We start from the raw sequence: 21,211 nt of genomic DNA, 5'->3' as shown, positions 1-21,211 counted from the left end.
CTTGGAGGCAGGCTGTGGGAATCTCAGGCCAAAGCACTGAAGGTTTTATAAGTAAATACAGAAAGACCATGTCTCTCCTTTTCGCTCTGCTTGGACAAGACTGTTCTGGCTTCAGTGCAAAGTGTTCGACTCTGGAACTCAAATCTTTTTATCTAATTTGTAGATTTGGTAGTCTACCTATTCCTGCTATTGATAAAGGCTGAGGATCTTAAAAATTCTCAAAAAGACTTAACTGAAATTAAAATAATTTAATGACTGAATAATAATAACTAAATAATATTTGGAAAAAATATATATATCCATTCAGGACTGTCATTTACCTCCAAGAGTATGGTTACTTTCCTGACTCACATGCTAAGGTTTCATTTTACCTAACTTTACACATCACAAGCATGGCTATGTACTTCTGTGCTACTTGTCTAGACTCTTTTTATAGTCAATGGAGATAAACAAGCACTTCAGGAAGGCAATTCACCCAATCACCTTAACCATCTGTCTTTGGAAGAGATGAAATGTGTCCTAGTTGGTTATATCTCACCACGGACTATAAAGAAGTGTAGATGAGTAGCTCATATGCAAACGACCATGCTGTAGATGACTACAGTGAGATGCACCCCAGCCTAGATGACTTGCACTGCTAGTTGGCTTAATGTAGTAGGACTCCTCTTTGGCTGATGCTGTAGGCAATTGCCAGGACTATCCCTGAAACTGTCCTTACTCCAGTAGAAAGTATTAGGGATGTGGAAGGCATACATTCTTATTCTTCTAGTGAGTTAAAAGAGGCGTAAACATGGCTGTCTCGAGAGCTATTGTTTAGCATTTCTGAAGGAGGGGCCCCTAAGTCTGCAGATAAGATAATTCATCGTGGTGATTTCTCTGCAAAGCAGCAGGTTCCAAACAACGTGAATTTGGGTCCTAATGTGTGACCCTGTAGTCTGAGAACCTGTTAGAGAGGCATCTTGTAGCTGTTGTCTCTATCTTGTGGTGGTAGGTCCTCTTCTGTGACGTCTTCTTATGCTGTCACTGAAACCACCATCCTGAAATGCTTTCTTATTTGCTGTCTCCTAGCCTTTAGCTGCTCCCCCAGTACTCTACGTAGCAATAAATTTATTTTGGAGGGAGAAGTTCAAAACATCTTCCGCCTTGTGTATTTGGAGGACAAACCACAGCCAACCAAAACAGGTTGGGTGATGCGTTCTTGACTATGCACAACATAGTTTGGTCTCTTATATGACCATGCATTACAATTTATCCTGAAAACACGGTCATCTCTATAGTAATTCATATTTCTATTACAGGGTCAAATCAAACTTGTCTGAACTGTTAAGTTTCCATTGTGTGGAACTTGTAAAATGCTTCCTGATTTTTATATAAAAAATTCCACTGATTTTCAGCACACTAGGATAGGTGCAAAGGTATCATCCTTATGGGGGGAAAATCTTCCTGATTCATTTTTAAGCAGTATAGACCTGAGGAAGTTTCTGCATGGCTGGCCAACCAGCTCGCCTGCTCCTTCTTTCTTGCTCAGTCTAGAGAGAAAAGGGAAATTCCCTTGCATGAAGTAGGGCATTCAACTTATCCCATGGCCAAAAAAAAAAAAAAAAAAAAAAAAAAGACAAATGGACAAACATTTACCAGTGAATTTCCATTCCAGGAGTGTGAAGGAGAATTTTCTACAAAAATCACAAAGGAGATCTCAATGTATTACAAAAACTCTTCCTTTTTTTTGTGTGCAAGTTCTGCAGTATACCCTTTTCTGTGTTTGCCTGCATCAATATTGAATGGAAAAATAGAAAAAAGACAAGAGGCAGTTTAATGACCAGTAAACAACTCTAAAGTGTTTGGACATCAAGTCATCTCATTTAATTATGACTATTTTGTATTGCTCTTTCCTAAATCTCTTTTCCAAATAATATATATAACTACAAACTGAAAGAAAGAAATACTAGATAATGTAATCCATGGACTGCCAGAAGAATTCTGTAGGTTAATTTACCTAGGAATATTTCTGAATCAGAAGGAGAAATACCTCAGATGAAAACAAATTTCAACTTCACTTTTTTTCAAGCTTAAAAGAATTTTTTGCACCGGTTCATTGCTGCGTAAATACCTAAAAATGTTTTGGGATGTAGTTCAACTTGCAAAATGTACGTTTTTTTATTTGTGTTTTAAGTTTCTTGTGCCACAACAAAGTGCAAATTTTGTTCTAAAATGTATGGGAAAGGCACAGAAGAGTTTAGGCATCACTGTCAGGAGCCACAGATGAATGAAGCTGCAATGTGAAACTACAGTGGAATAAACACATAGTTTTTCACATCACACAATACAAAGTCAAGAGCTGTAGTGAGCAGCGTCTTTTTATGCAAGTCCAGAATTTCTAAGCTATTTGCATGAGAAATTAGTATCATTTATATTTTTAAAAACAAATCCATATGAATTTAATCTCCTCATCTATCAGCTCCTGTTTCCTTTGTCAAGAGGGTTTGGCAGGCAAACCAGAGGCAAATGGATTTACACATGACCTACTTTATGTGGTGAATTATATAAATAGTCTACTCCAAAATTTTGGAGAAGCCATTTAGAACACTTTGGAAGGCACGCACAAAGGAACACAAAGTCAGTGGAGGAATGAAAGCATCTTTCACATGCTCTCAGGATGAAGGTAGCAATTGAGATGAAACAAGTCAGAGGAGCCTGACGTCCAAGGCAGTTAGCCAGCCTGTGGCAAAAGCCCCATGACTGTGCGTGTGGCAGTCACACACCAGGGCACAGTGTCACCTTGCCACTGGAACTGCCTTTTGTTCACAGTTTTGCACAACACAGTTCATCGCGGTATCTGATCACAAAATGGATACTGCCTTGGACGACAACAGCTATACGGGATTCATAAATAGTAACACATGCAACTGTGCAGGAGCTGGGCCTGGAATTATGTTGGCATTAAAGCCGGCAGGAATTCTAGCCGAGCTCCGCTCGCTAGCGGCTCAGCTGGGCACATCCGCTCCTTGGCTGCACATAAGTGCCAATTGTAAGCTTCTTTTTTAGAAATGGAGAAAGCCTCCACCAACTGCAAAATGACTGGTAGCAGTTTTTTGTTTTCTTAACGCTATTAAAAAAAAAGTCAGGATAAAGCAAGGGAAACTCGTGGAAAATAAGGCAGCGGTATCTCGGGCCTATGACGATTCACAGAACAAAAGAGTAAGACGGATCTTAGTGAGCACAGTGAAACCCCTTTGGCTTTTTAGGCCATCACTAGTACACTAGCAAGGCAGAGAAAATCCTTTTTTCCTCCAGGATAGCCCTTGAACAATAACAGAGAAGACCTCCATAGTGTAATTAATTGACCTGAAAGGATCTTTATTCCCTGAGCTTCCTGAATAAGAGCACACTTGTATGGAAATAACCTGCGGGGTCAAAGTGAGGGGAGAGGGTGGCCTTACCCTGACATAGAGCCCCAGCGGTCAGTTAACCCAGCGGCAGCGTGACCCAGCGCCTCCGCCGTGAGCCCTCCCCAGCATGCTGAGACCGGGGGGAGCCTGCGCCCCCCAGTACAAGACGTGTGTCAGGAGAGTGACAAAATGGATTGTGCTTAACCTTGTTTAAGGTCTCAAAACCAAGACACAGCAGGAAAACTACCTGAAACATTCATTCTTGGCAGAGGCTTTGCGATTCATATGCCAATTTCAGGAAATTATGCCCTACCCTGACTTAGCTGAATGTAAGGAATTTTCTGCATGGCGTAAGTTATTTCACTTGTGCCTACTAACCTCTCTTCAGAGACATGTTTACAGCTCTAACTGTGCAGATCCTAATAGTCAGACCTAAGTATTGCACTGTTTATGCATTTCATTAGAGTTCTTAATTGCTTTGGTTTCCCTTACTATGAGATATCTAAATTACGAACTGTGGAACCTTGCTGGTTATGCTTGGAAATCCACTATATTAATAGTATTGGTTTTGCTAGATGTTAACTTACTTTGAAGGAGAAGTACTGCTTCATGCAGCCATTTCTTGACATTACTAGTGAAAGTGCAGGTGGAACTGTGAATGGGTAATTCAAATAGCTGAGAGCAGGAAGGGAAATCCACTGTCATGATTAGAAAAGGAGCAGTCCAATAGACAAGATCTTAATTAGTCACTTGGAAATCTTTCTTTGATATATTTTCATAAACTGAACAATTTTATAAGATTCAGCAACAAGATATGGTCTAAAAGAAAGTTTTTATTGCATTCTAATTATTTATCACTATTGTTGACATTAACTCCTTTTCCCTAACTTGTGATTTATCATTATATGGCAGGGATGACACCTACACATAGAATTTGTCTCTGGACAGCTATTTTCAAGCAAGTAGATTCTTACCGAAGCTATATGGCAAACTAATGCTGGACTCCAGGCTGACATTGGTTTCAGGGTATTTTAAAATGCAAATGTAGTGTTTTGAAATTTGAACTCAGGGGCAATTTTGTGTCTTTGGGCCAGAAAGCTTGTTTGGTTGGTGCTTCCATAGAGTCTGCTTAAGCCAAAAGACTGTCTTTCTTTGATTAGCCCTCAAGATTGGGGTTAATTAATGGGATTTAAATGAATGACTGGATCATACTTTAACATGCTAATGACAATGGTATTTTTAGTATGTTTACACCCATTCTACGTGATTGTGCTCTGATAATACTAAATGGTCTCCAGGTTTCTAAAGAAAACTGGACAATTTTGTGGTCTTATCTGACATTTGGAAGTAAAATCAAATGTCAAGATTCTCAAAAAACTGCATTAGCGACTTAAGTGAGGTATAGTGAAACCTGGCTTGAAATCTAAACCTAACACTACAATTTCAAGTTATGCTACCAACTGCATGCATCAAATCACTTTCCTTATTATTCCTGTCAATAGCCCAATGAGGCAGTTGCAAGGATGTTGTGTAGAAATGTCAGTGAGGATGTTTTGTATGCTAGGATGTGTGCACTTCTTAACATTGACAAAACACATAATTAACCTATTTTCTCTTTTTAAATGTTTTTGGCAAAAAAAAATATTTGCTCGTTGATGATTTTTCTTTTACCACTGAATAGCATTTCACCTGTCATAACACTTCAAGAATTAATGAAAATAATTATGTGTGAAGATTTACAGTGAATTGATGTGCTGGTTTTAAAGGCTTCAGGCTTTCACCTTTAATTTTCCTGTTATTTCTGCAAATGACCCCATTAAAACGATACAGACGTTGTTTTGCAACTCTTTAATGCGAAATACCTTGATGGATCACAGCAAGTGGAACAACACTCTTCCTTCAACAAAGGCACACTAGGGGGACTAGCTCTCTGTGGTGGAAGAGCACTGTTGCTAGCAAAAAACAGAGCAGTCCCATCCCAGAAGGCTGCAATTAAATAATCCGTAAAATAATAAAGTAATAATCATAATAAAAGACTTTTTATTAGGAGATACTTTTCGGTGGAGTGCAAAAGACGGAGAGCACTATCAGCAGAGACTCGCTCCGGAAAGGAGCGGCTCTGCCGTTTGCCTTTTCTGCCCTCACAGACCACCTTTGTACGTGGGGATTTTTTTTATAATTATTACTTTTTTCCGCCAAGGCAGTTTGAAACTAGCTACGAGGAGTTTACTCCTGCTGAAGTGCTTTTAATGCACTTTTTATAGTTGTTTTTTTTTTACTGAGGTGTTTTTTATGCAATTTTATAGGGGTTTTGTTTTTTTCTCATCTCAAACGAACGAATTTGCGGTTCGTTTCAAAGAATTAACCAACCCTTCGGCGGCAGCTTTAACATTTCTTATCCAAACTGCCGCTCGCCTCAGCGACCCGGCCGCCGCAGCCGGGACCCCCTCACCGCCCCCCTCACGGCCCCGCCACTCCCCACGCCCCAAACCGGCCCTAAAAGCGGGCCGGCTGGGCTGGGGGCGGTGAGGCTGTGTTTGTTAGTGTATTAGTGTGTTGGTTTATTGATTTCTCCCCCCTCTTTTCTCCCCTCAACGAAGGGACCGCGCCCCCCTAACGGCCGCTCCCGGCGACGCCTACAGCTCCCAGGATCCCTCAGGGAGCCGCCGGTCCCGCCTCTCCCCTGCCGGCCCTTGTTGTTGGGAATGGCGGGGGGGGGTGCCGTGCCCGGCCCCCTAATGGCCGGCAGGGGGAGGACCCGGCCCCGCCGTGCGCTCGGGCCGCTCCCCTCGGAGGAGGAGGAGGAGGAAGGGGAAGGGGCGAGCCCGCTTAGTCGCTGAGGGAGGGGAGTGGAAGGAGAGGGGGAGCCCCCGGCGGGAGGGTCCCGGGGGCGGCGCCGCCGAGGCGGGGCGGCGGCTGGATCCTGCCCCGGGACGGCGGAGCCGAAGTTGTGGCGGGGCGGCGGCCGTCCCTGTCTGCCTGCCGCTGTTGGTGCGAGGAGGAGGAGGAGGAGGAGGAGGAGGAAGGGGGGAGCCTCCCGCCTCAGCCCCGCTGCCCCTCCGCTTGTTGTGCGTGAGAGACAGACACACACACGCCGCTCCCCGTCCCTCCCTCTCTCCTTCCCTCCCTCCCCTTCCCTCGCCCCGCACAGCCCCAGGAGGCCGGAGCGGGCGCGGCGCTGCCGCCGCGTCTCGGGGCTCCCTCGGCCCGGCTCGGCCCGGCCCGGCTGCCGCCGGAGGAGGAGGACGACGAGGAGGAGGAAGAGGAGGAGGAGGACAAGGAGCGCCCCGACGGGCGGGCGGGCGGCCCAGCCATGAGCGGCGGGGAGGTGGTCTGCTCGGGCTGGCTCCGAAAGTCCCCACCGGAGAAGAAGTTGAAGCGCTACGTGAGTGCCCTCGCCCTCCCTTCTCTTCTTTTCCCTTCCCTTCTTTCCCTTCCCTTCTCTCCCCTTCCCCGTCCCCCGCGGGTCCCCCCCTCGCCCTACCCGGCCTCCGCCGCTCCGTCCCTCCCGGCTGGGCCCGGCGGCCAAGCCGCCCTTCGCCCGATTCCCTAGCCCACCGGGCTCCCCCCGTCCCTCTCCCTTTCCTCCCTTTCCCTTTCTTCTTCTTTCTTAACTCCCTTCTGCTTGTCCCCTCGAAACGCCGAGCGGTCAGATATTCCCTGCCGCGGCTTTATCGCCTTTCCCAGCAGAGTGGGGAGAGGGGCGGAGTTTTTCCGCCTTCCCCGGGGATCCGGGCTCGGGATATATCGGGGCTTTGCGTGTAAACACTGCTGCTGCTGCCCCGGCCCGGCCCCGGGGGGCGGCCGGCCCGAAGGAGCCCCCCCCAGGCGGGGATGCCCCGGGAGCGCTCCCCGCAGGGCCGGGGGAGCCTTTGCCCTTGGGACCGGAGCACTGCAGGTCGGGTGGAGGAGGGAGCTGCAAGAAAAGTGCCTTTTCCTCGTGTTAACAGCTGCCCGCTGGTGCTCAGAAGGAAATATTTTAGCGGAGCTGCCACTGAGTTCGCAGGAAAATGGAGCGTGTTTGCTGAGAGGGCAGATTTCGTGACAGGGCAGCAGCGAGGCTGCTGGTGCTCCTCGGAGCTGGCGGAGACGCTGCTGTCAAGTCACGTAGGAGGCACGGGTGATGCCAGAAGTCATCTCTGCTCAGCCCTTTCCCATTGGCACCGAAGCCGCCTCATGGTATCTGTGTAATTGGTACAAAATGTTGGGGCTTTTTTTTTTCTTTCTCTTTCCGTCTTTGTTTAGCCTGTTGGGTGGTATTTAAATAGAAACGGCATTTGCAGCTCGATGTCGTTTTGAGGCAGCTAAACCTTTACTTGAGAATTCAATCTTAACATAACCGTGCTATTTTCCGTCAGTTAGCGATTAATGTCAGTTAGTTAGTTTTCCGTCAGTTAGCTTCTTGGAAAGGAGCTGTTGCTGTTGTGGGCAACTTTTTAAATGGCAGGGAATTGATGAAATTGGCTCTTAAAGTTAATTATAAAAAAAAAAATAATAGTCCGTTCACCAGTTCCCAGTGACAAAAATCCTGTTAACGCCAAGGGCACAGGATCAGACTTGCAGAGAATGACCTGATGGGTCACGGGAGTGCTGTGCTTCCCTGGTGAATTGGACGCGGGCTGTATTTTTGGCTGAGCCTCTGTGTGTATGCGTAGGTTCACAGGATGCCACTTCACCAGTGTGTGAGAATTGGGAAAACTATTAATGTTTTTAAAGTTCGAATTAATTTCCCACTCAAGCCCTAAATCGTGTACAGTTAACACTGTTAGTGGAAGAAAGTGTAAGTGAGAGTTGGCTGCCCTAAATTAATAGCATAAATCAGTCCCTAATATGTTAGCTTTTTTCCATATAACTTTCTGTTCAGTGTATTTCTAGCTCTGCTTCTGTATCAGAATAGCATCAGAACCTTTGAAGGTAAAAGTGGCTGTAGTGTTGGTCAGGTGGATCCCTGTCCTAACAGAGCAGTTGCTTTACTTTCACTTAGAACAGGGATCTGCTTTTTGAGGAGGCAGATTATCAGTGATAGTATGGTCGGCCTGTGCTGGCAGGGCTTCGTTTAACATCTGTGTGCACCCAAGGCCATAAGGTCATAAGTTTAAATCCTGCACGCTGTTTCAGATGACTTTCTGCTTGTACTCTCATGTGTAAGAGAAAGGAGAGATTGTGTTTAGAGGAGGACTTGAAGTAAAATTTCTCTTGCTCGTCTGTGGTGCCTGATCAGTTGTAGGCTAAAGGGTCACGCTCATTTTTAAAGGCATAAAAATGATCCTGAGGTCGTGATCACAGTCTTTAAGCAAAGAAAAAGTTGACAAATAAATTGGAACTGAGTGCACTGATTGAAGCATTGGCTTCTGCTCTCTGTAATTCTAAACTTATGCTAGGGCACAGAAAAGTTATGTTTTTAAAGCCATATTTTATCCTGGTGATATTTCAAGAGACTGCACCAGGAGAAAAGATGGGAAAGTGATTTCAATAGGAAACTGCTTTTCTGTAACGCATACTTTTCACATATATATATGGAAAATTGTAACTTCACGCCCTATTAGATTTTGCATGCGAGTGTTGGGGCAAATCCAGGTTACCATCTGGGAAGGGAGATGATAAGTCTGAAATTGCAGTTAAACGTGGTTTCAGTTCTTAGGAAGGGTGAAAAGGAGCACTTTGAAGCTAGTGCATAGACATGTGTTTCACAGCGACTTCAATTTTTAGTTTGAAACAGTTGGACACAGTATTAAAGCTAGCTTACAATCATTTGGAGGCTAAAAAAAGAAAGTAAACTGTCCTACAGGTGGAAAAAACAGATTGACTTGGATATGTGCCTTAATGCCATGTATATTTTCTCCCCCTCAGAGCAGTGGTATTTTGATGTCAAGTTCATGTGTTTCAGGTGTGGAAGTAACTTTCCAATAACCATTTGCACCTGTTGTTCGTTCCCTGGAGCTGGTGTTCAGAACAGTTTCTTTGCTGGAATAGGCTGGTGGTTTTCAGCAGCAGGTTTTGGGGGAGAACACTGTTGCTCCAAGATCAGGATGTGGATTTAGGAGACAAGTAGGGAAAGGGAATTGGGGCTAAATCCTGCATAGGTCTCTACAGCCTGTGCAATGCTTTCACGAGTAGCATGAATGGACTTGTCTCTGCATAGGGATGCAGGACCGCCATATTTCATGGATTCTGTTACCTTCTGCATTGTTTACTTTTCCAACTTCTGTTGCCTTCAATTTTGCGAACTTCTATGCCCTTGTTCTAACCTGCTGTCACCAACTTGCACTTTTACTGCTCTTGTTCCCTTATTTTTAAAGACGTAATTGGAAATCCACTTTATCCCAATTCGTACTTCAAAAAGCACTTGCAAACCCTGGCTTCATAGTTCTCTGCTACATTGCACATGCCAGTTAAAATAGCTCATTCTTTGTGGTAGCAGTATAGAGAATTTTCTACTGTCATTGTGTTAAGAAGCAACCAGATATTTAAACACAGCTGTCCTTGGTAAAGCAGGGAAGGAAAAAATGAAGTGAATGGGAGTAATTCTTTGCAATTCTCTCCTAGGACAGCTATGCTTTCATTTGGGTGATGTCTGGGGCTCAGTAGGACAACAGAATATGCTTATAACCAGCATCTTAGCGTTGATGCTTGGTTGTAGCATCTACTGAGGTAAAGAGCAGCTAGGTGTCTTTGTGATTTTTAAATCTAAGTATGGTGTAGCTGAAGCTAAGCATTTTTTTTCCATACCTGTACTTAAGACAGTATAGGTATGGAAGTAATAACAGTGGAATATTTTACTGTGGTTTTGCTTGGCGTTTACTCTTTGGCACTAATCACATAGGTACCTTTTTTCTCTTGAGTAATACATAAGTGTGCTAAGATATGTAATGGTGTTAAGAAATGTTTTATTCAGCAGAACAGTTGTAATCTGGTAGAAGCTGAAGTGCATGACAAAAGCCCATTTTCTGGAAGGCACCTGTTTGTGTTAAAACCTTCTGTGATCTTGCATCAGCATAGTGAGCAAATCTAAGAAGCCAGTTGATTTACATGCACGAACACACACACACAGAAAACACAACAAGATGAGCTTGTTTGACATCGAGTGCTGTCCCTGTAAAGCTGGGTGGTCAAGTTAAGGTAGGTGAGTGTAATCAGGTAATGTTCTGTGACACCTTAGTATTCTGAACTTGATTGTACTTGTGCCTCCTGCAGAAGTTGGTGAAGATCTTGCAGGAACCAGTGCAGAAGTGTTAGTGCAGAAGCCTTATGTTCTGGACAGAAGTCGGTCCCTTCCCTTCTTCTGCGCGCAGTGTAGGAAGCAGTATCTTGACTTGTGATATTTATAAACATAAGTTAGTGAAACCTAAACCATGAATTTGAAAGCACAAGTAGACATAATGCTTTCTTTGCTCATAGAAGGAAGATGCATTGTTTTGAGTGCCAACTGAAGGTGCTAAAATGGACTTGGTTATAACTTTGGGGGTATACCTACCTTGCAAGCGCGATCTTTGGGCATAAATCTCACTTCTGCAGCATGGAACTCAATCTGCAAGTATTTATCCTGTACAGATGTGCGAAGAAAGATGATTTTCTTCCACTAGTTAGTCTGATTTTTTCATGTAATATACCATAGTGACATACACTGTGAATTTAAATGTTTCTTGTCATGGATGGTCAGACAGCTAGTACCTGAACTGTTTGAGCACTTGTTTTTCTGGGGCACGTAGGAAAGTCAGACTGAAGTTACAGAAATTGTGCTGTTCCTCTTGAAGTGCGGGTGAACTGCTGGACATGGCAAAAAAGCCATGTATTTCTAAAGATGTTTCTTATAGAGAACAGTTGTTCTTAATGCTGTTAGATAGTAACATTTATTTTGAGACCAGAAGATCCAAGAGAAGATGAAATACTCAAATTCTGACTTCATGTTATTGAAGATCATTCTCAGTTGGATCTATAGCAGGCTGTGGATACCCTTTCATCATGGTTCTCTCTTTTGGTAGATGTGTTAATAAGATTTGGTGCAGCTGATCGCAAAGGATTACAATTCAGTGAAGACTAACAGGGAGCAGGGGGAGGAAGTGGAAAAGCAAATTAATGTCTCCAGCTTTTTGTGATGCTGCACAACATCTGCTATTCCACGTAAGCACAAAATCTTGCGGTGCTGAACATTGAGTTTAAGCAACGTATATATTAAAGTCAAAGGAAATCATGAAATACCATAAATTTAACTTCCAGTTTTGTGCAGATGACCTTGTTTTGCCCGTCTTTCAGTCGACTGTAAGCCAAAATGCTAGAGAAAGCAACTATCTTAAATAAATGTGAATTGGATATCTTGAGAAAAGGAATGTTTTTACTGGACAGTTTAGTTTTAAAAAGTCTAGGCCTTGACTGTCAAAATGAGCATATATTTTGGAGGCCTCTGGGGTGCTTTATTACTCCCCGGTGTGTGCATAGCAGTGGTGTTGTTTTTGGTTGATGAGGACACCTTTCAGATGGGATATAATGCTTCCATTTTCCTTCTGTTTTGGTATTGAACAGAGCTATTTAGAAAGGGGAGAGTGCTAGTCAGAAAACTGTTTCCAGTGTCCTTTTTTTCTCTGAAAATTTTAAAATCTTGGAATGATGGCTTAGAAATTCTGGGGTGTGTGTTTTGTTTTTTTTTGTTTTTTTTTTTAACTTTGCTAGCCTTTTTTTGACATGGCTTTTGGATCATACAGCTAGAATCAAATGTAATCTCATGTAAACATTTAAAACATTTATTTCTCGTTAAATTTGGCTCTTGGCTTTGACGGAAGTCTCACTTAAAAAGTGAAAGGAGCATCAGTGATTCAAGATACAGCAGTCTTAATTAAGACTAATTTCATGTATTGTAGATAGCTTTGGTTTGGGTATTTCATATGTCTTTAGTTTTGCTATCCTTTTTTTCTAGTCTAAAAGTAGACTTAACCAAACTATATTAGGTAAATTGTTTTCTTAAATCAAGAAGGGGAGTACAACTGATGGGATGCAAGTTTTGTTTTTACACAGAGCAAATCAAATAAAGATACTATTTTATATTACCTTATAGTTTTATCCCAAAATCTATTTTCACCTTATCTTCATCCAAACTTCTTCTGTGGCATTGCAGTGACCATGCCTTGGGACTTCTCTTAAACTGACCTTAAAATTTTCCATGCTTCAATGACTAAACATTTTATTGCCAATAGAAGCAATTTAATCTGTTGCAATTTAATTGCAGTATTTCATTAGGAGGGACAGACCTTGTGTCATGCAAATTACTTGAGCAAGGCAGGCAGAAAGATCACAGAGAAAGGGATAATCTTGTCAAGGCAGGTATGTTGTGTACAGGTGAACATTGTTAGTCCAATATAATTTGCTGCTGTTCTAGGGGCTCTAATGTGAATTAAGAGTCTTATACGTACAAACAAGTATTTCTAAGGCAGTACTACATTTTTCTTTTTGGGGGGATGGGGGAAGAACAAATTCTGCTATCTCCAGATCAAAAGGAAAGTGCTGTTTATTCGTAATTCCTGCTTTACCAATTCTTGAATAGGCTATTGCAGTTCTTTTTTATGGATTTCTGGCTTGTTTACTTTAGAAAGTGTTTGTAGTTGTACAAATAGTATTAGCTTCATGCTGGTTGTATTTTTTCAAAACTGGCTTCTAATAAAATTACGTAGTCTGTTTTTTGTGCTTGTGTTTGGTCTTGCTTCCAGCTGTTAACAAAAGTTTTGTTTCTCATGATTAACATCTGAAGCTTTTTGGAACATTCTGCACGCTTTCAGTTGTAGAAAATAATCTCACTTTATAGTGTTTGCCTTCTTAGTGGTATACATGAGGGAAGTGTTCATAAGGTAACTTTAACTGAGATGAAAGAGACTGAATTAACTGCTGAACTCTCTAACCATCTTTTTTATTATTTTTTTAACTGAAGCCTCATAGAGGAAGGACTGTATTTAATTGCATTTCTTTGCACCAAAATTACAACTTCAGGATCAAAATACCTGAGGCTACGGTGATGTATTTTCCTTCCTTTTTGCAGGTAAATGGCAGCAATTTTGGATAAATGACAACGCGATAGTTGTCTGTCTTGGAGCTGGTGGTATTACAACATATAATTAAAAATCAGGCATTTGTGTCTGTACGGCTTGTGTATTATTAAATATAATATCTGTTCATAATAATACAAGTAATTCTGTGTAAAAACATACCTTTAAGAAGTGCCACCTCTAGGAGAATGTGCCAAGATAGCATACCAGTCTGTCACTTCTGGACAAAGCTGAGTTTAGGCCCCATGTCAAGAATTGAATTAAGCAAGAAGGTTTTGCTGTTCGTAGTTTGTACAGCAATTTATTGGCAGAATGACTTTTTTTTTAAAAAAAAAAAAAAAGATTCATTTTTCAGGAGCTATGTTCTTTGAGAATTTTGGGCAAGCCTCAAGCTTTGACTTCTCTGCTTTTTCTAGGACAGGTAACTTTGGTCTTCTGCCAAACCCTGGTAAGCTTGGATTAGGGATTCTGGTGTTTGCAGATGGGGCCCTGTAGTTTTACCCTATCTCTGCAGGTAGAGGTGGGTGGGAATGGCGGTAGAGTATGTGGATGACCTTGCCTAGCAGGAGGAAAGCATCCTTGTCTCTTTGCCTGTTTTCCACACTAGAGTTTCCCAGCAAGCTAGCTGGTCACATGTTGACTGTCCTGCTCTTTTATAAGTGAAAACAACAACAGATAAACCCTTCGTGGCAGTGGAGATAGTGGCTGTCACAAACTGAATCTGCTTCTCCACCCATTTTCCAGCACAGCCAGCCTTGGGGCAGGGTGATGGCAGATCTGCTGCCTGCCTTCCTTGGGGGTAAGTCTGTCTCCACCCCAAAAGGAATGCGATGGGTTTCAGAGGTGCAGGCAAGCACGTTCCTCTCCTCTGGGGTTACAGCTACTTCCAGGCTCTTCAGTATCTTTGCCTCAGAAGAAAAGCAAAAAGAAAAACAACATAAAAATAGACAGACTTCAGTTTATTTTTCTGTGTTGTCTGGGGTTTGGGATTTAAAAGCAAAATAAACCTGTAGGTGTTTATTGCTGACAGTAGGAATTCATGGGATTAGTCTTGGGGTATGGAATAAGAATACAGGAAGCTATTCAAACACAGTTAATACCCCTGCCTTCAAATAGACTTTTGATATGACCAACACAAAAGAATTACATTGCACTTGGAAGAGTTACTATAAGTGTAGATATGTACATGGTATCAAATGAAAAACAGGTTTTGAATTTTAAGATTTAAAGTAGAATGATAGCAGTTTATAAAAAAAATCTGAAAATAGTGTCAGTTTGTCGTCATCTCTTTGTATGAAGAGCTGCACTGAGTCACGTAATGTGCTAGACAAATGTTCCCATTCACACTTAATGCATGTTTCTTTTGCTGTTTTCTGACGCTTGTGTTTCCATGTAGATTCTTAAACAGGATCAGATGTAGTAAAGAAGCTGGGCTTGATTTTTTTGGGGGGATGGTGTAAAAATAGGATTGACACTTTTGAAGGATTGCTTGTTGGAACAGCTAGATCTAGAGCGTGTGAGCCATAGTTAATCAAGTCGAAGGCCATATGCAGAATTTGACAAACAGTTACAATTAAAAAAAAGCATATAAATTCTTAGAAATGTAGTGAAATACTGACAGTAAGTCTGCACTTCCCCAGCAAGCACTAAGAAGAAAAAAATGTATTAGGCAAGACCGTTGGGATAATTTATCTGATGCTTGTAGTGGATATTGTACAGATAGATCGGTATTGTGTGTTTGTCAAGAAACAGCTGAGAGAGGATATCGGAGTCATGTGTGGACTTAAGGAAATGAATAGGCAATTTGTCTTTGCATGGTTCAATTAAAAAAAAAAAGGGGGGGGGAGTAAGAATGAAGAGGGGAGGGTACTCAGTGCAGTTTGAGTCTGAAGAAGCTTGCCCTACCTGGAACGGGTTAGGCAGTGGAGCACTCTGCCACACGGAAGCGTCAGAGGTAGGCTGGGGTGGGATCCAGTCTGGCAATTCGGCTTTCCTAGAAAGTAGTGATCTGTATGAACTTGATTTGAGATTTAAGCCACAAACTAATAGAACTTTATCCCCTTTGATTATTTCACTTGTTACATAACTCCACGGGGTTTTTGGATTTTTTTTTTTTGTGATGCTATGTTTCTTTCAATTATATGCTATACTGAGTGATGTTCTCATGGTGGCATTAGAGAAAGTTTTTATTTACAAAATCCTTTTCTGTTGCTACTGGAGATAACTTTCTTTAAAGAAGGAAGTGCGAGGGTAAGTATGAAGAGCAACAGTATCTTCTGGTTCTTGCATGTGCTAATGTCTTCTCAGGTATGGTATGCAGTTATTACTGAAAGTTTGCATCGTGCTATGTTTTTTGCAGTCTAACGACTTGTTTCTTATACAGTGAGAAATAATATCCTGAAAGCTCAAAGCTGAGGTTATGTCATGTTCTGAGTTGTGACCTAAAAGTTGTCTGTGTGCACAATTAAAGTTAAAATGCATCAACTTGTCAGCACTGTGAAAAGTAACTGAAGCTGCTGTTTCCTATTAAAGGTCCATCAGCAGACAGGATGCTTACACAGACTCCAGAGTTGGTTCTTTCTAAGGTGGCACCTGTCTTCTCTGTTCTGGGGCTTTGGGAAGGGAAGAGAGATTTTTTGGGGGGTGAGTGGGAAGGGGAGAGAGATAAAGTAAAGAGTAGCATTTAAATGAGTCATAAGTGTAAATTGGGAAACATAGCCTTGGTTTCATCCCAGAGTAATTTTGTCCCAGGACAAGTAACTACAGAGTTTTCTGCTATGGTGTGTACATCAATGCTAAGTTAATTGTCTTTTCACACTCCTTTGCATTTTTCCTTGACCTGACATCTCTCTTTGTGAATCTCTACTGCTGTGGGATCAAATAAAAAGAAAAAGACAGGAATTTATTGTCTGATTTATAAAGAGTGGCAGGGATGTCTTCACTGATTATATAAATGAGGCACCATCATCATTACCTAAACTTGCCAGTGTTTTTTTGGTGGTGTTTTCTTGTCGTACAGCCATAGCCAACTGCAATTCAAATCTTCCAGTTCGCTGTTTGAGCCTTGGAATGGGCACATGTTTAAATTGCAGTAATAGTCCACATAATTACACCTTTTTGCTGGGCTTGTACTGTTGGGAGTAGATCTAAAACTCTGTGGAGAGGAGGTGCGAAGTCATTAGCAACACTGGTGAGATGCCTGATAGCTTCCAAGGACTGCTGGCAAGGCAGAAGTGTTCCCTTTGGGGGTGCTTCTGCTCTCTGCTTACGGGAAGAGGTTTTCCTGTCAGCCTCTGTTACCGGTGTCCAGCAAGGCTGAAGCATGTTCCTGCCTCCCTTAGGTGGCTGGAATATGAGCCTCCTTTCTGGCCACCTTTTTCCCATGTCCTGTTGTTTGACTCCTGGTAAGTCGTTTCGTCTGCCTTACGGTTCCTGCAGTCCAGTGCTCCCTTCTTCTGCACTTGTTGCTTCCCATTGCAGGCAGCGTGGTATGGGCTGAGAAGGTGGCAGAGGCCTTTCTGGTGACCTGCTTCATGGTGGTTTCTGTTACTTCAGGATGCCCAGTGGCAGCAAAGCGAACCCGAGTGTCGTGGCTGCTGCTCACATTCATGATGTGGTTGTTATAGAGGGGAGAAAGTGTTCACTTGGGAGTGGTTTGAATCCTTTGCTGCTGGTAGCTGTTGTTTAGAGGGAGGGCGGGATGGAGCGTTCCCCTCTGAAGTGGAACTGCTTAAAAGAACTAGGGAACAGGGAAGACTGTGATCCATCCTTTCCAGCTGGGTGACCGAGCTGGACAGATGTTTCTTACTCAGTGCTAAGGAGGAAAGTCCCTGGCCAGCAGCTCTAGGGTAAGGGTTGAAAGGTGAAAGAAATCCTGCGGGGGGCCTCCTGCTGCGATGATCGCTTCAGCCCTGCACAAGCGAGAGAAGATCCAAAACTTGTCTCTCGTGTCCTTTCCTCCTCCTTCCCCTTATTGCAACTATTTTGTGTTTATTTTCCTACTTGTAAATTGCATAATTTAGTCCTTCCTGTCACTTCCTAATGTCTGAATCATAGGTAGCTCTTCCTGCCTGCAGTAAACAAACATTTTACTCCTGGTGCTTTTCCAGAAGTTGAAATTGTATTTATGGAGGTGGGGGGGGGGTCCCCCTGGCAATGTGCTTGGGAAGCTAATTCACTTGTGTACAGATGGGAAAAACAAAGACATCAGCTGGCTGCAGAAGGGTGAAGTAAGCAGCTTATCCAGTCTTCTAAACTGATGTAGCTGTTCAGCTGATCAGGACAAGCAGGTGAATGGTAGCAGATGATAACAGGGTATAAATAGTGGGTTACAAGCTTGTTAAGTTAGTAACGTTGTCAGCTAGGGAGAACTGCATCAAGTCTTCCTGGTGCTGCTGCTATGTCTTCTATCCAGTTGCAAACCTTGCGTGTAGGTACAGTGCTGAGATGCAGGGTGTCTGTCATTTAACCAGTGACTTTTGAGCAGCAATGTCTGGTCTAACAGTAGGGCTTTGCTCACTTTTTTTTTTTTTTGAGTATTTTAACGCGGGGCAGGAAGATAACACAGGGCACTTGGGGACACAAGGTCTGCGTCCATTAGCCTGCTGGACCTCTTAGGCCAAATCGGTAAAAGCTGCAAAACAGATGTCAACCTTGCTTTTCCTGTTATTCCTATTATTTTTAAGCTGTGAGAAGCCTTTATTTTATTTTAATTTTTAGATTGACTGTGAGTCCACAACGAAGCATGGAAGCTAAAACTAACCCGTAGGGGCCTCTTACCTCTTTCTCTCTTGCTCTCTCCCTCTCACTTCCTATGTTGGCCTGTCTTGAATCTTTGTAGACCAGCCTCGTGGTATAGTGTGCTGAACAGTACATCTCCCTACATTTCAACTACATGTGGAACTGGTAAATGAGTTTAAAATGGTAAACAGAGACAGCAGAGGAAAGATGCAGTTCTTGTTATGGCAACTTGGCATTTGTACTTTCCCATCAGTCTCTGCATCCTCACTTCCCTGATTGTTCCTGCTAAAATGAGAAGGTGTGAATAAGTCAAACGTATTAAGGACAGACTAGATGAGGTAAGAACACTCTGAATGTTATACTGATGTCCTAATGGTTTTCTTGAAAAAGAGATTCTCTTGGTTTTGAATGTTACAACCTACCTTAATTTTTAAATGCTTTTCATATAGCATGGGAAGCAGATGACTTTAAAAATAAATACATAAATGTAAGATTGTGTCAATCAAAGCAACAGGATATTGCTCCAGTGAAGTTTTATACCAATTTCTGAAAAGACGGTTGAAGCAAAACCAAAAACCAACATCTATCCGCACCCCCCACCCAAAAAACCCCACTGCTGTTACATGCCATAGAAATATCTCATGTTCCAGTTTCTCCTGTTTGAGATTATATATGCACAGGACTAGAAGGTTTTTCATGAGCCATTTGTTCTCTTCCGGTCAGCAAAAGTAAGGATGGATTTCCTCACAAAGAGAAATTTTGGAACTATTAGTTCATCTTGGAAGTTGTGAATGAGTTAGATACTCTTTCTGTCATCATCTTCTATTTGCACCATTTCCCTACGTGTAATGAAAGAATCTAGATTTCTTTCCACAATGCTGGGAGGAGTTCCTGATTCCTATGACGGCTTGAATTTAATTTTCTGTATTTGGAGCATGAAAATAAGTTTGGGGATGCGGTTTGGGTAATGAATAATGGTTGGGAACTGAGAAGAATGGAAGTGTGATAGAAGACAGTATCCTGTTTATAACACTACTCCAGTATGATGGCAAGCTAGTTCTTAAAACCACTACGCCATGTGGGAACTGAATATGGAAGCAACCATATTTAAGGTGTTTTCATTACTATCCTTTTGCTACATGCCAAGTAAATGCCACGTTAAATAATGTAGAAAATACTTGTGTGTCCTTTGTACACGGCATGGTGGAAGTTTTGCCGAATCAGAAGCAAAAATGCAAGGGTTGGGTCCTGTAATTAAAGTATTACAGGACCTGTCTACTATTGCATTTTCATTTAAGTTTGTAATATGAAGTTTTTCTGGTTAGAATAAAGATAACACTGAGCGAAGAATAATGAATCCAGATTTTTCAATCTTTTGCATTACTTTAAGTTGTCTTGTAATGTTCCATGGTAGTATTTTGCCAGTTCTAGTCAATAAATTATCACATTGGTTTGTGAATCTTTTAATTTGAACTTGAAGCTTTAAAATTATAATCTTGCAATAAATTGCAATGATTGTTACTGGCACTCATTTAAGAAGATGACAGTCTTGCCTTCTCAAAGGGTGTTGGGTGTTTTTCTTGAAGAAGGCATAAGTAATATTGAAGTCAAATCTGTTGGAGAGTTCTGTGATTTTTTTTAGCAAATAGTTAAAGCAGTGCTTCTATGAGTTGCCTGTGAAATTGCAGTAAGTCTCAATTTAGAATGCAAATATTTCTCTAGGTAATTGAACTATATAGCCTTTAGTTGCTATAAAACACCTTTATAGCATTAAGAAAAAAATCATGCTAAGCTCTATACCAAAACTTGTAACTCTGAGAGCAGGCATAAGCCAAGAAAATGGTTGGGGCTGTAGTGGAAAAATACTTTCCCACGAAATAAAATCCAAGGATGTAGCCACCATAATTGTGCAATAAATTATCATAAATGTGATGTCATAGTCTCTGCAACCTACTGAAGGGGGTAGTCTGATTTTGAAATCAACCAAGTAGTGAATAACAAGTCTCTGAATTGGCCCAGACAACAGCAGACATGTCTGCATCGTTTGGGGAAAGCAGTCATCTCCGTAGAGAATTAAACTATTTCAAAATAGATTTTGTTGACTTAATGTGTTAATCTTGGCTTTCCATGAAAAAGTGCAGCATCCTGCACATATTAATTATTTTGAACAGATCCCTAAACTACTACTGACTACGTAGGTAAAAGACTGATTGAAAGAAGGTTCATTGAGGCCATTAGATGTAGTTCCTCTGAACTGCAGTTACTGTCCAGTAGGGTTTAAACAACTTCTTACTCTCCCGTGGAGAAGGGTCCCAGATAAAGAGGTGTAATTGCAGGATTGTAGCTTTTGATTTACAGGGATAAATCCACAGGTTTGCCCAGGGGTGTATCTTGAGGATCAGGCAGAACCAACAACCTTTAAGGTATGAATAGTACAATTTAGAAACTTTCTGTTAATTATTGTATGTGATAAGAAAAATACATTGCTTGAACCCCAGCTCTGTTAGGCATGCATTATCTTACTGTAAAACAGTCAAGTGAATGAGTCCTTTGTTTGTCCCAGTTTTGGATTAAAAATTAAGTATTGTTCATGATATTATTAGAACAAGTTGAACTTACATGAAGTGTAGTAAATACTTGTCTCATTGTCCAAATGAGTATATATTCTAAATATAACAAAGCACAGTGTACATTTTTAATCTTTTACTATAACTTCTTGGTGTGGTTATGTAATAACTAAAACAAACAACTTATAAACTAGTGATGTGCCAACAAAAGATCTCTCTGGTTTCTTAGCAGAAAAATCTTTACACCCATCCCTGTGTCCTTCAGGCAGAAACCTGGGTAAATAAACAGGCCTTGCAGTATGCCCAGAAGGTTATCTGTAAGGGGGAGGCAGGAGCAAAATCGAGAGCCAAGAGCCTTCCCAGAAAACTATCTGCTGGTACATCCCATGTTTGGGAAACCTTGGCTTCCGCATGGTTCAGTCTTTGCTCATGACTCTTACAGATGCATACAGGTGACCTTTTTCAAGCTAGTTTCTCGTGTCAG

General features: G+C 42.0%; 1 protein-coding gene across 5 annotated transcripts in view; it reads left to right on the top strand.

Moving 5' to 3' along the window:
- The first annotated feature begins 6,277 nt into the window (after positions 1-6,277).
- The window catches only part of GAB1 (GRB2 associated binding protein 1), a 98,489-nt gene continuing 83,555 nt past the window's right edge, over positions 6,278-21,211 (top strand). For 2 of the 5 annotated variants that reach the window (XM_035550688.2, XM_035550682.2), the window contains exon 1: positions 6,536-6,774. In XM_035550688.2, coding sequence (XP_035406581.1) covers positions 6,703-6,774 — 72 coding nt within the window. In that variant the 5' untranslated portion in view covers positions 6,536-6,702. Of the gene's footprint in view, positions 6,775-6,926; positions 7,288-7,322; positions 7,584-21,211 lie in introns of those variants that run through there. The other 3 variants (XM_035550694.2, XM_035550702.2, XM_035550709.2) reach the window with 3 other exon arrangements.

The sequence above is a fragment of the Cygnus atratus genome, chromosome 4, assembly GCF_013377495.2.
Source record: "Cygnus atratus isolate AKBS03 ecotype Queensland, Australia chromosome 4, CAtr_DNAZoo_HiC_assembly, whole genome shotgun sequence".
Classification (NCBI taxonomy): Eukaryota; Metazoa; Chordata; class Aves; order Anseriformes; family Anatidae; genus Cygnus; species Cygnus atratus.
This window is presented reverse-complemented; position numbering and strand designations above follow the sequence as displayed.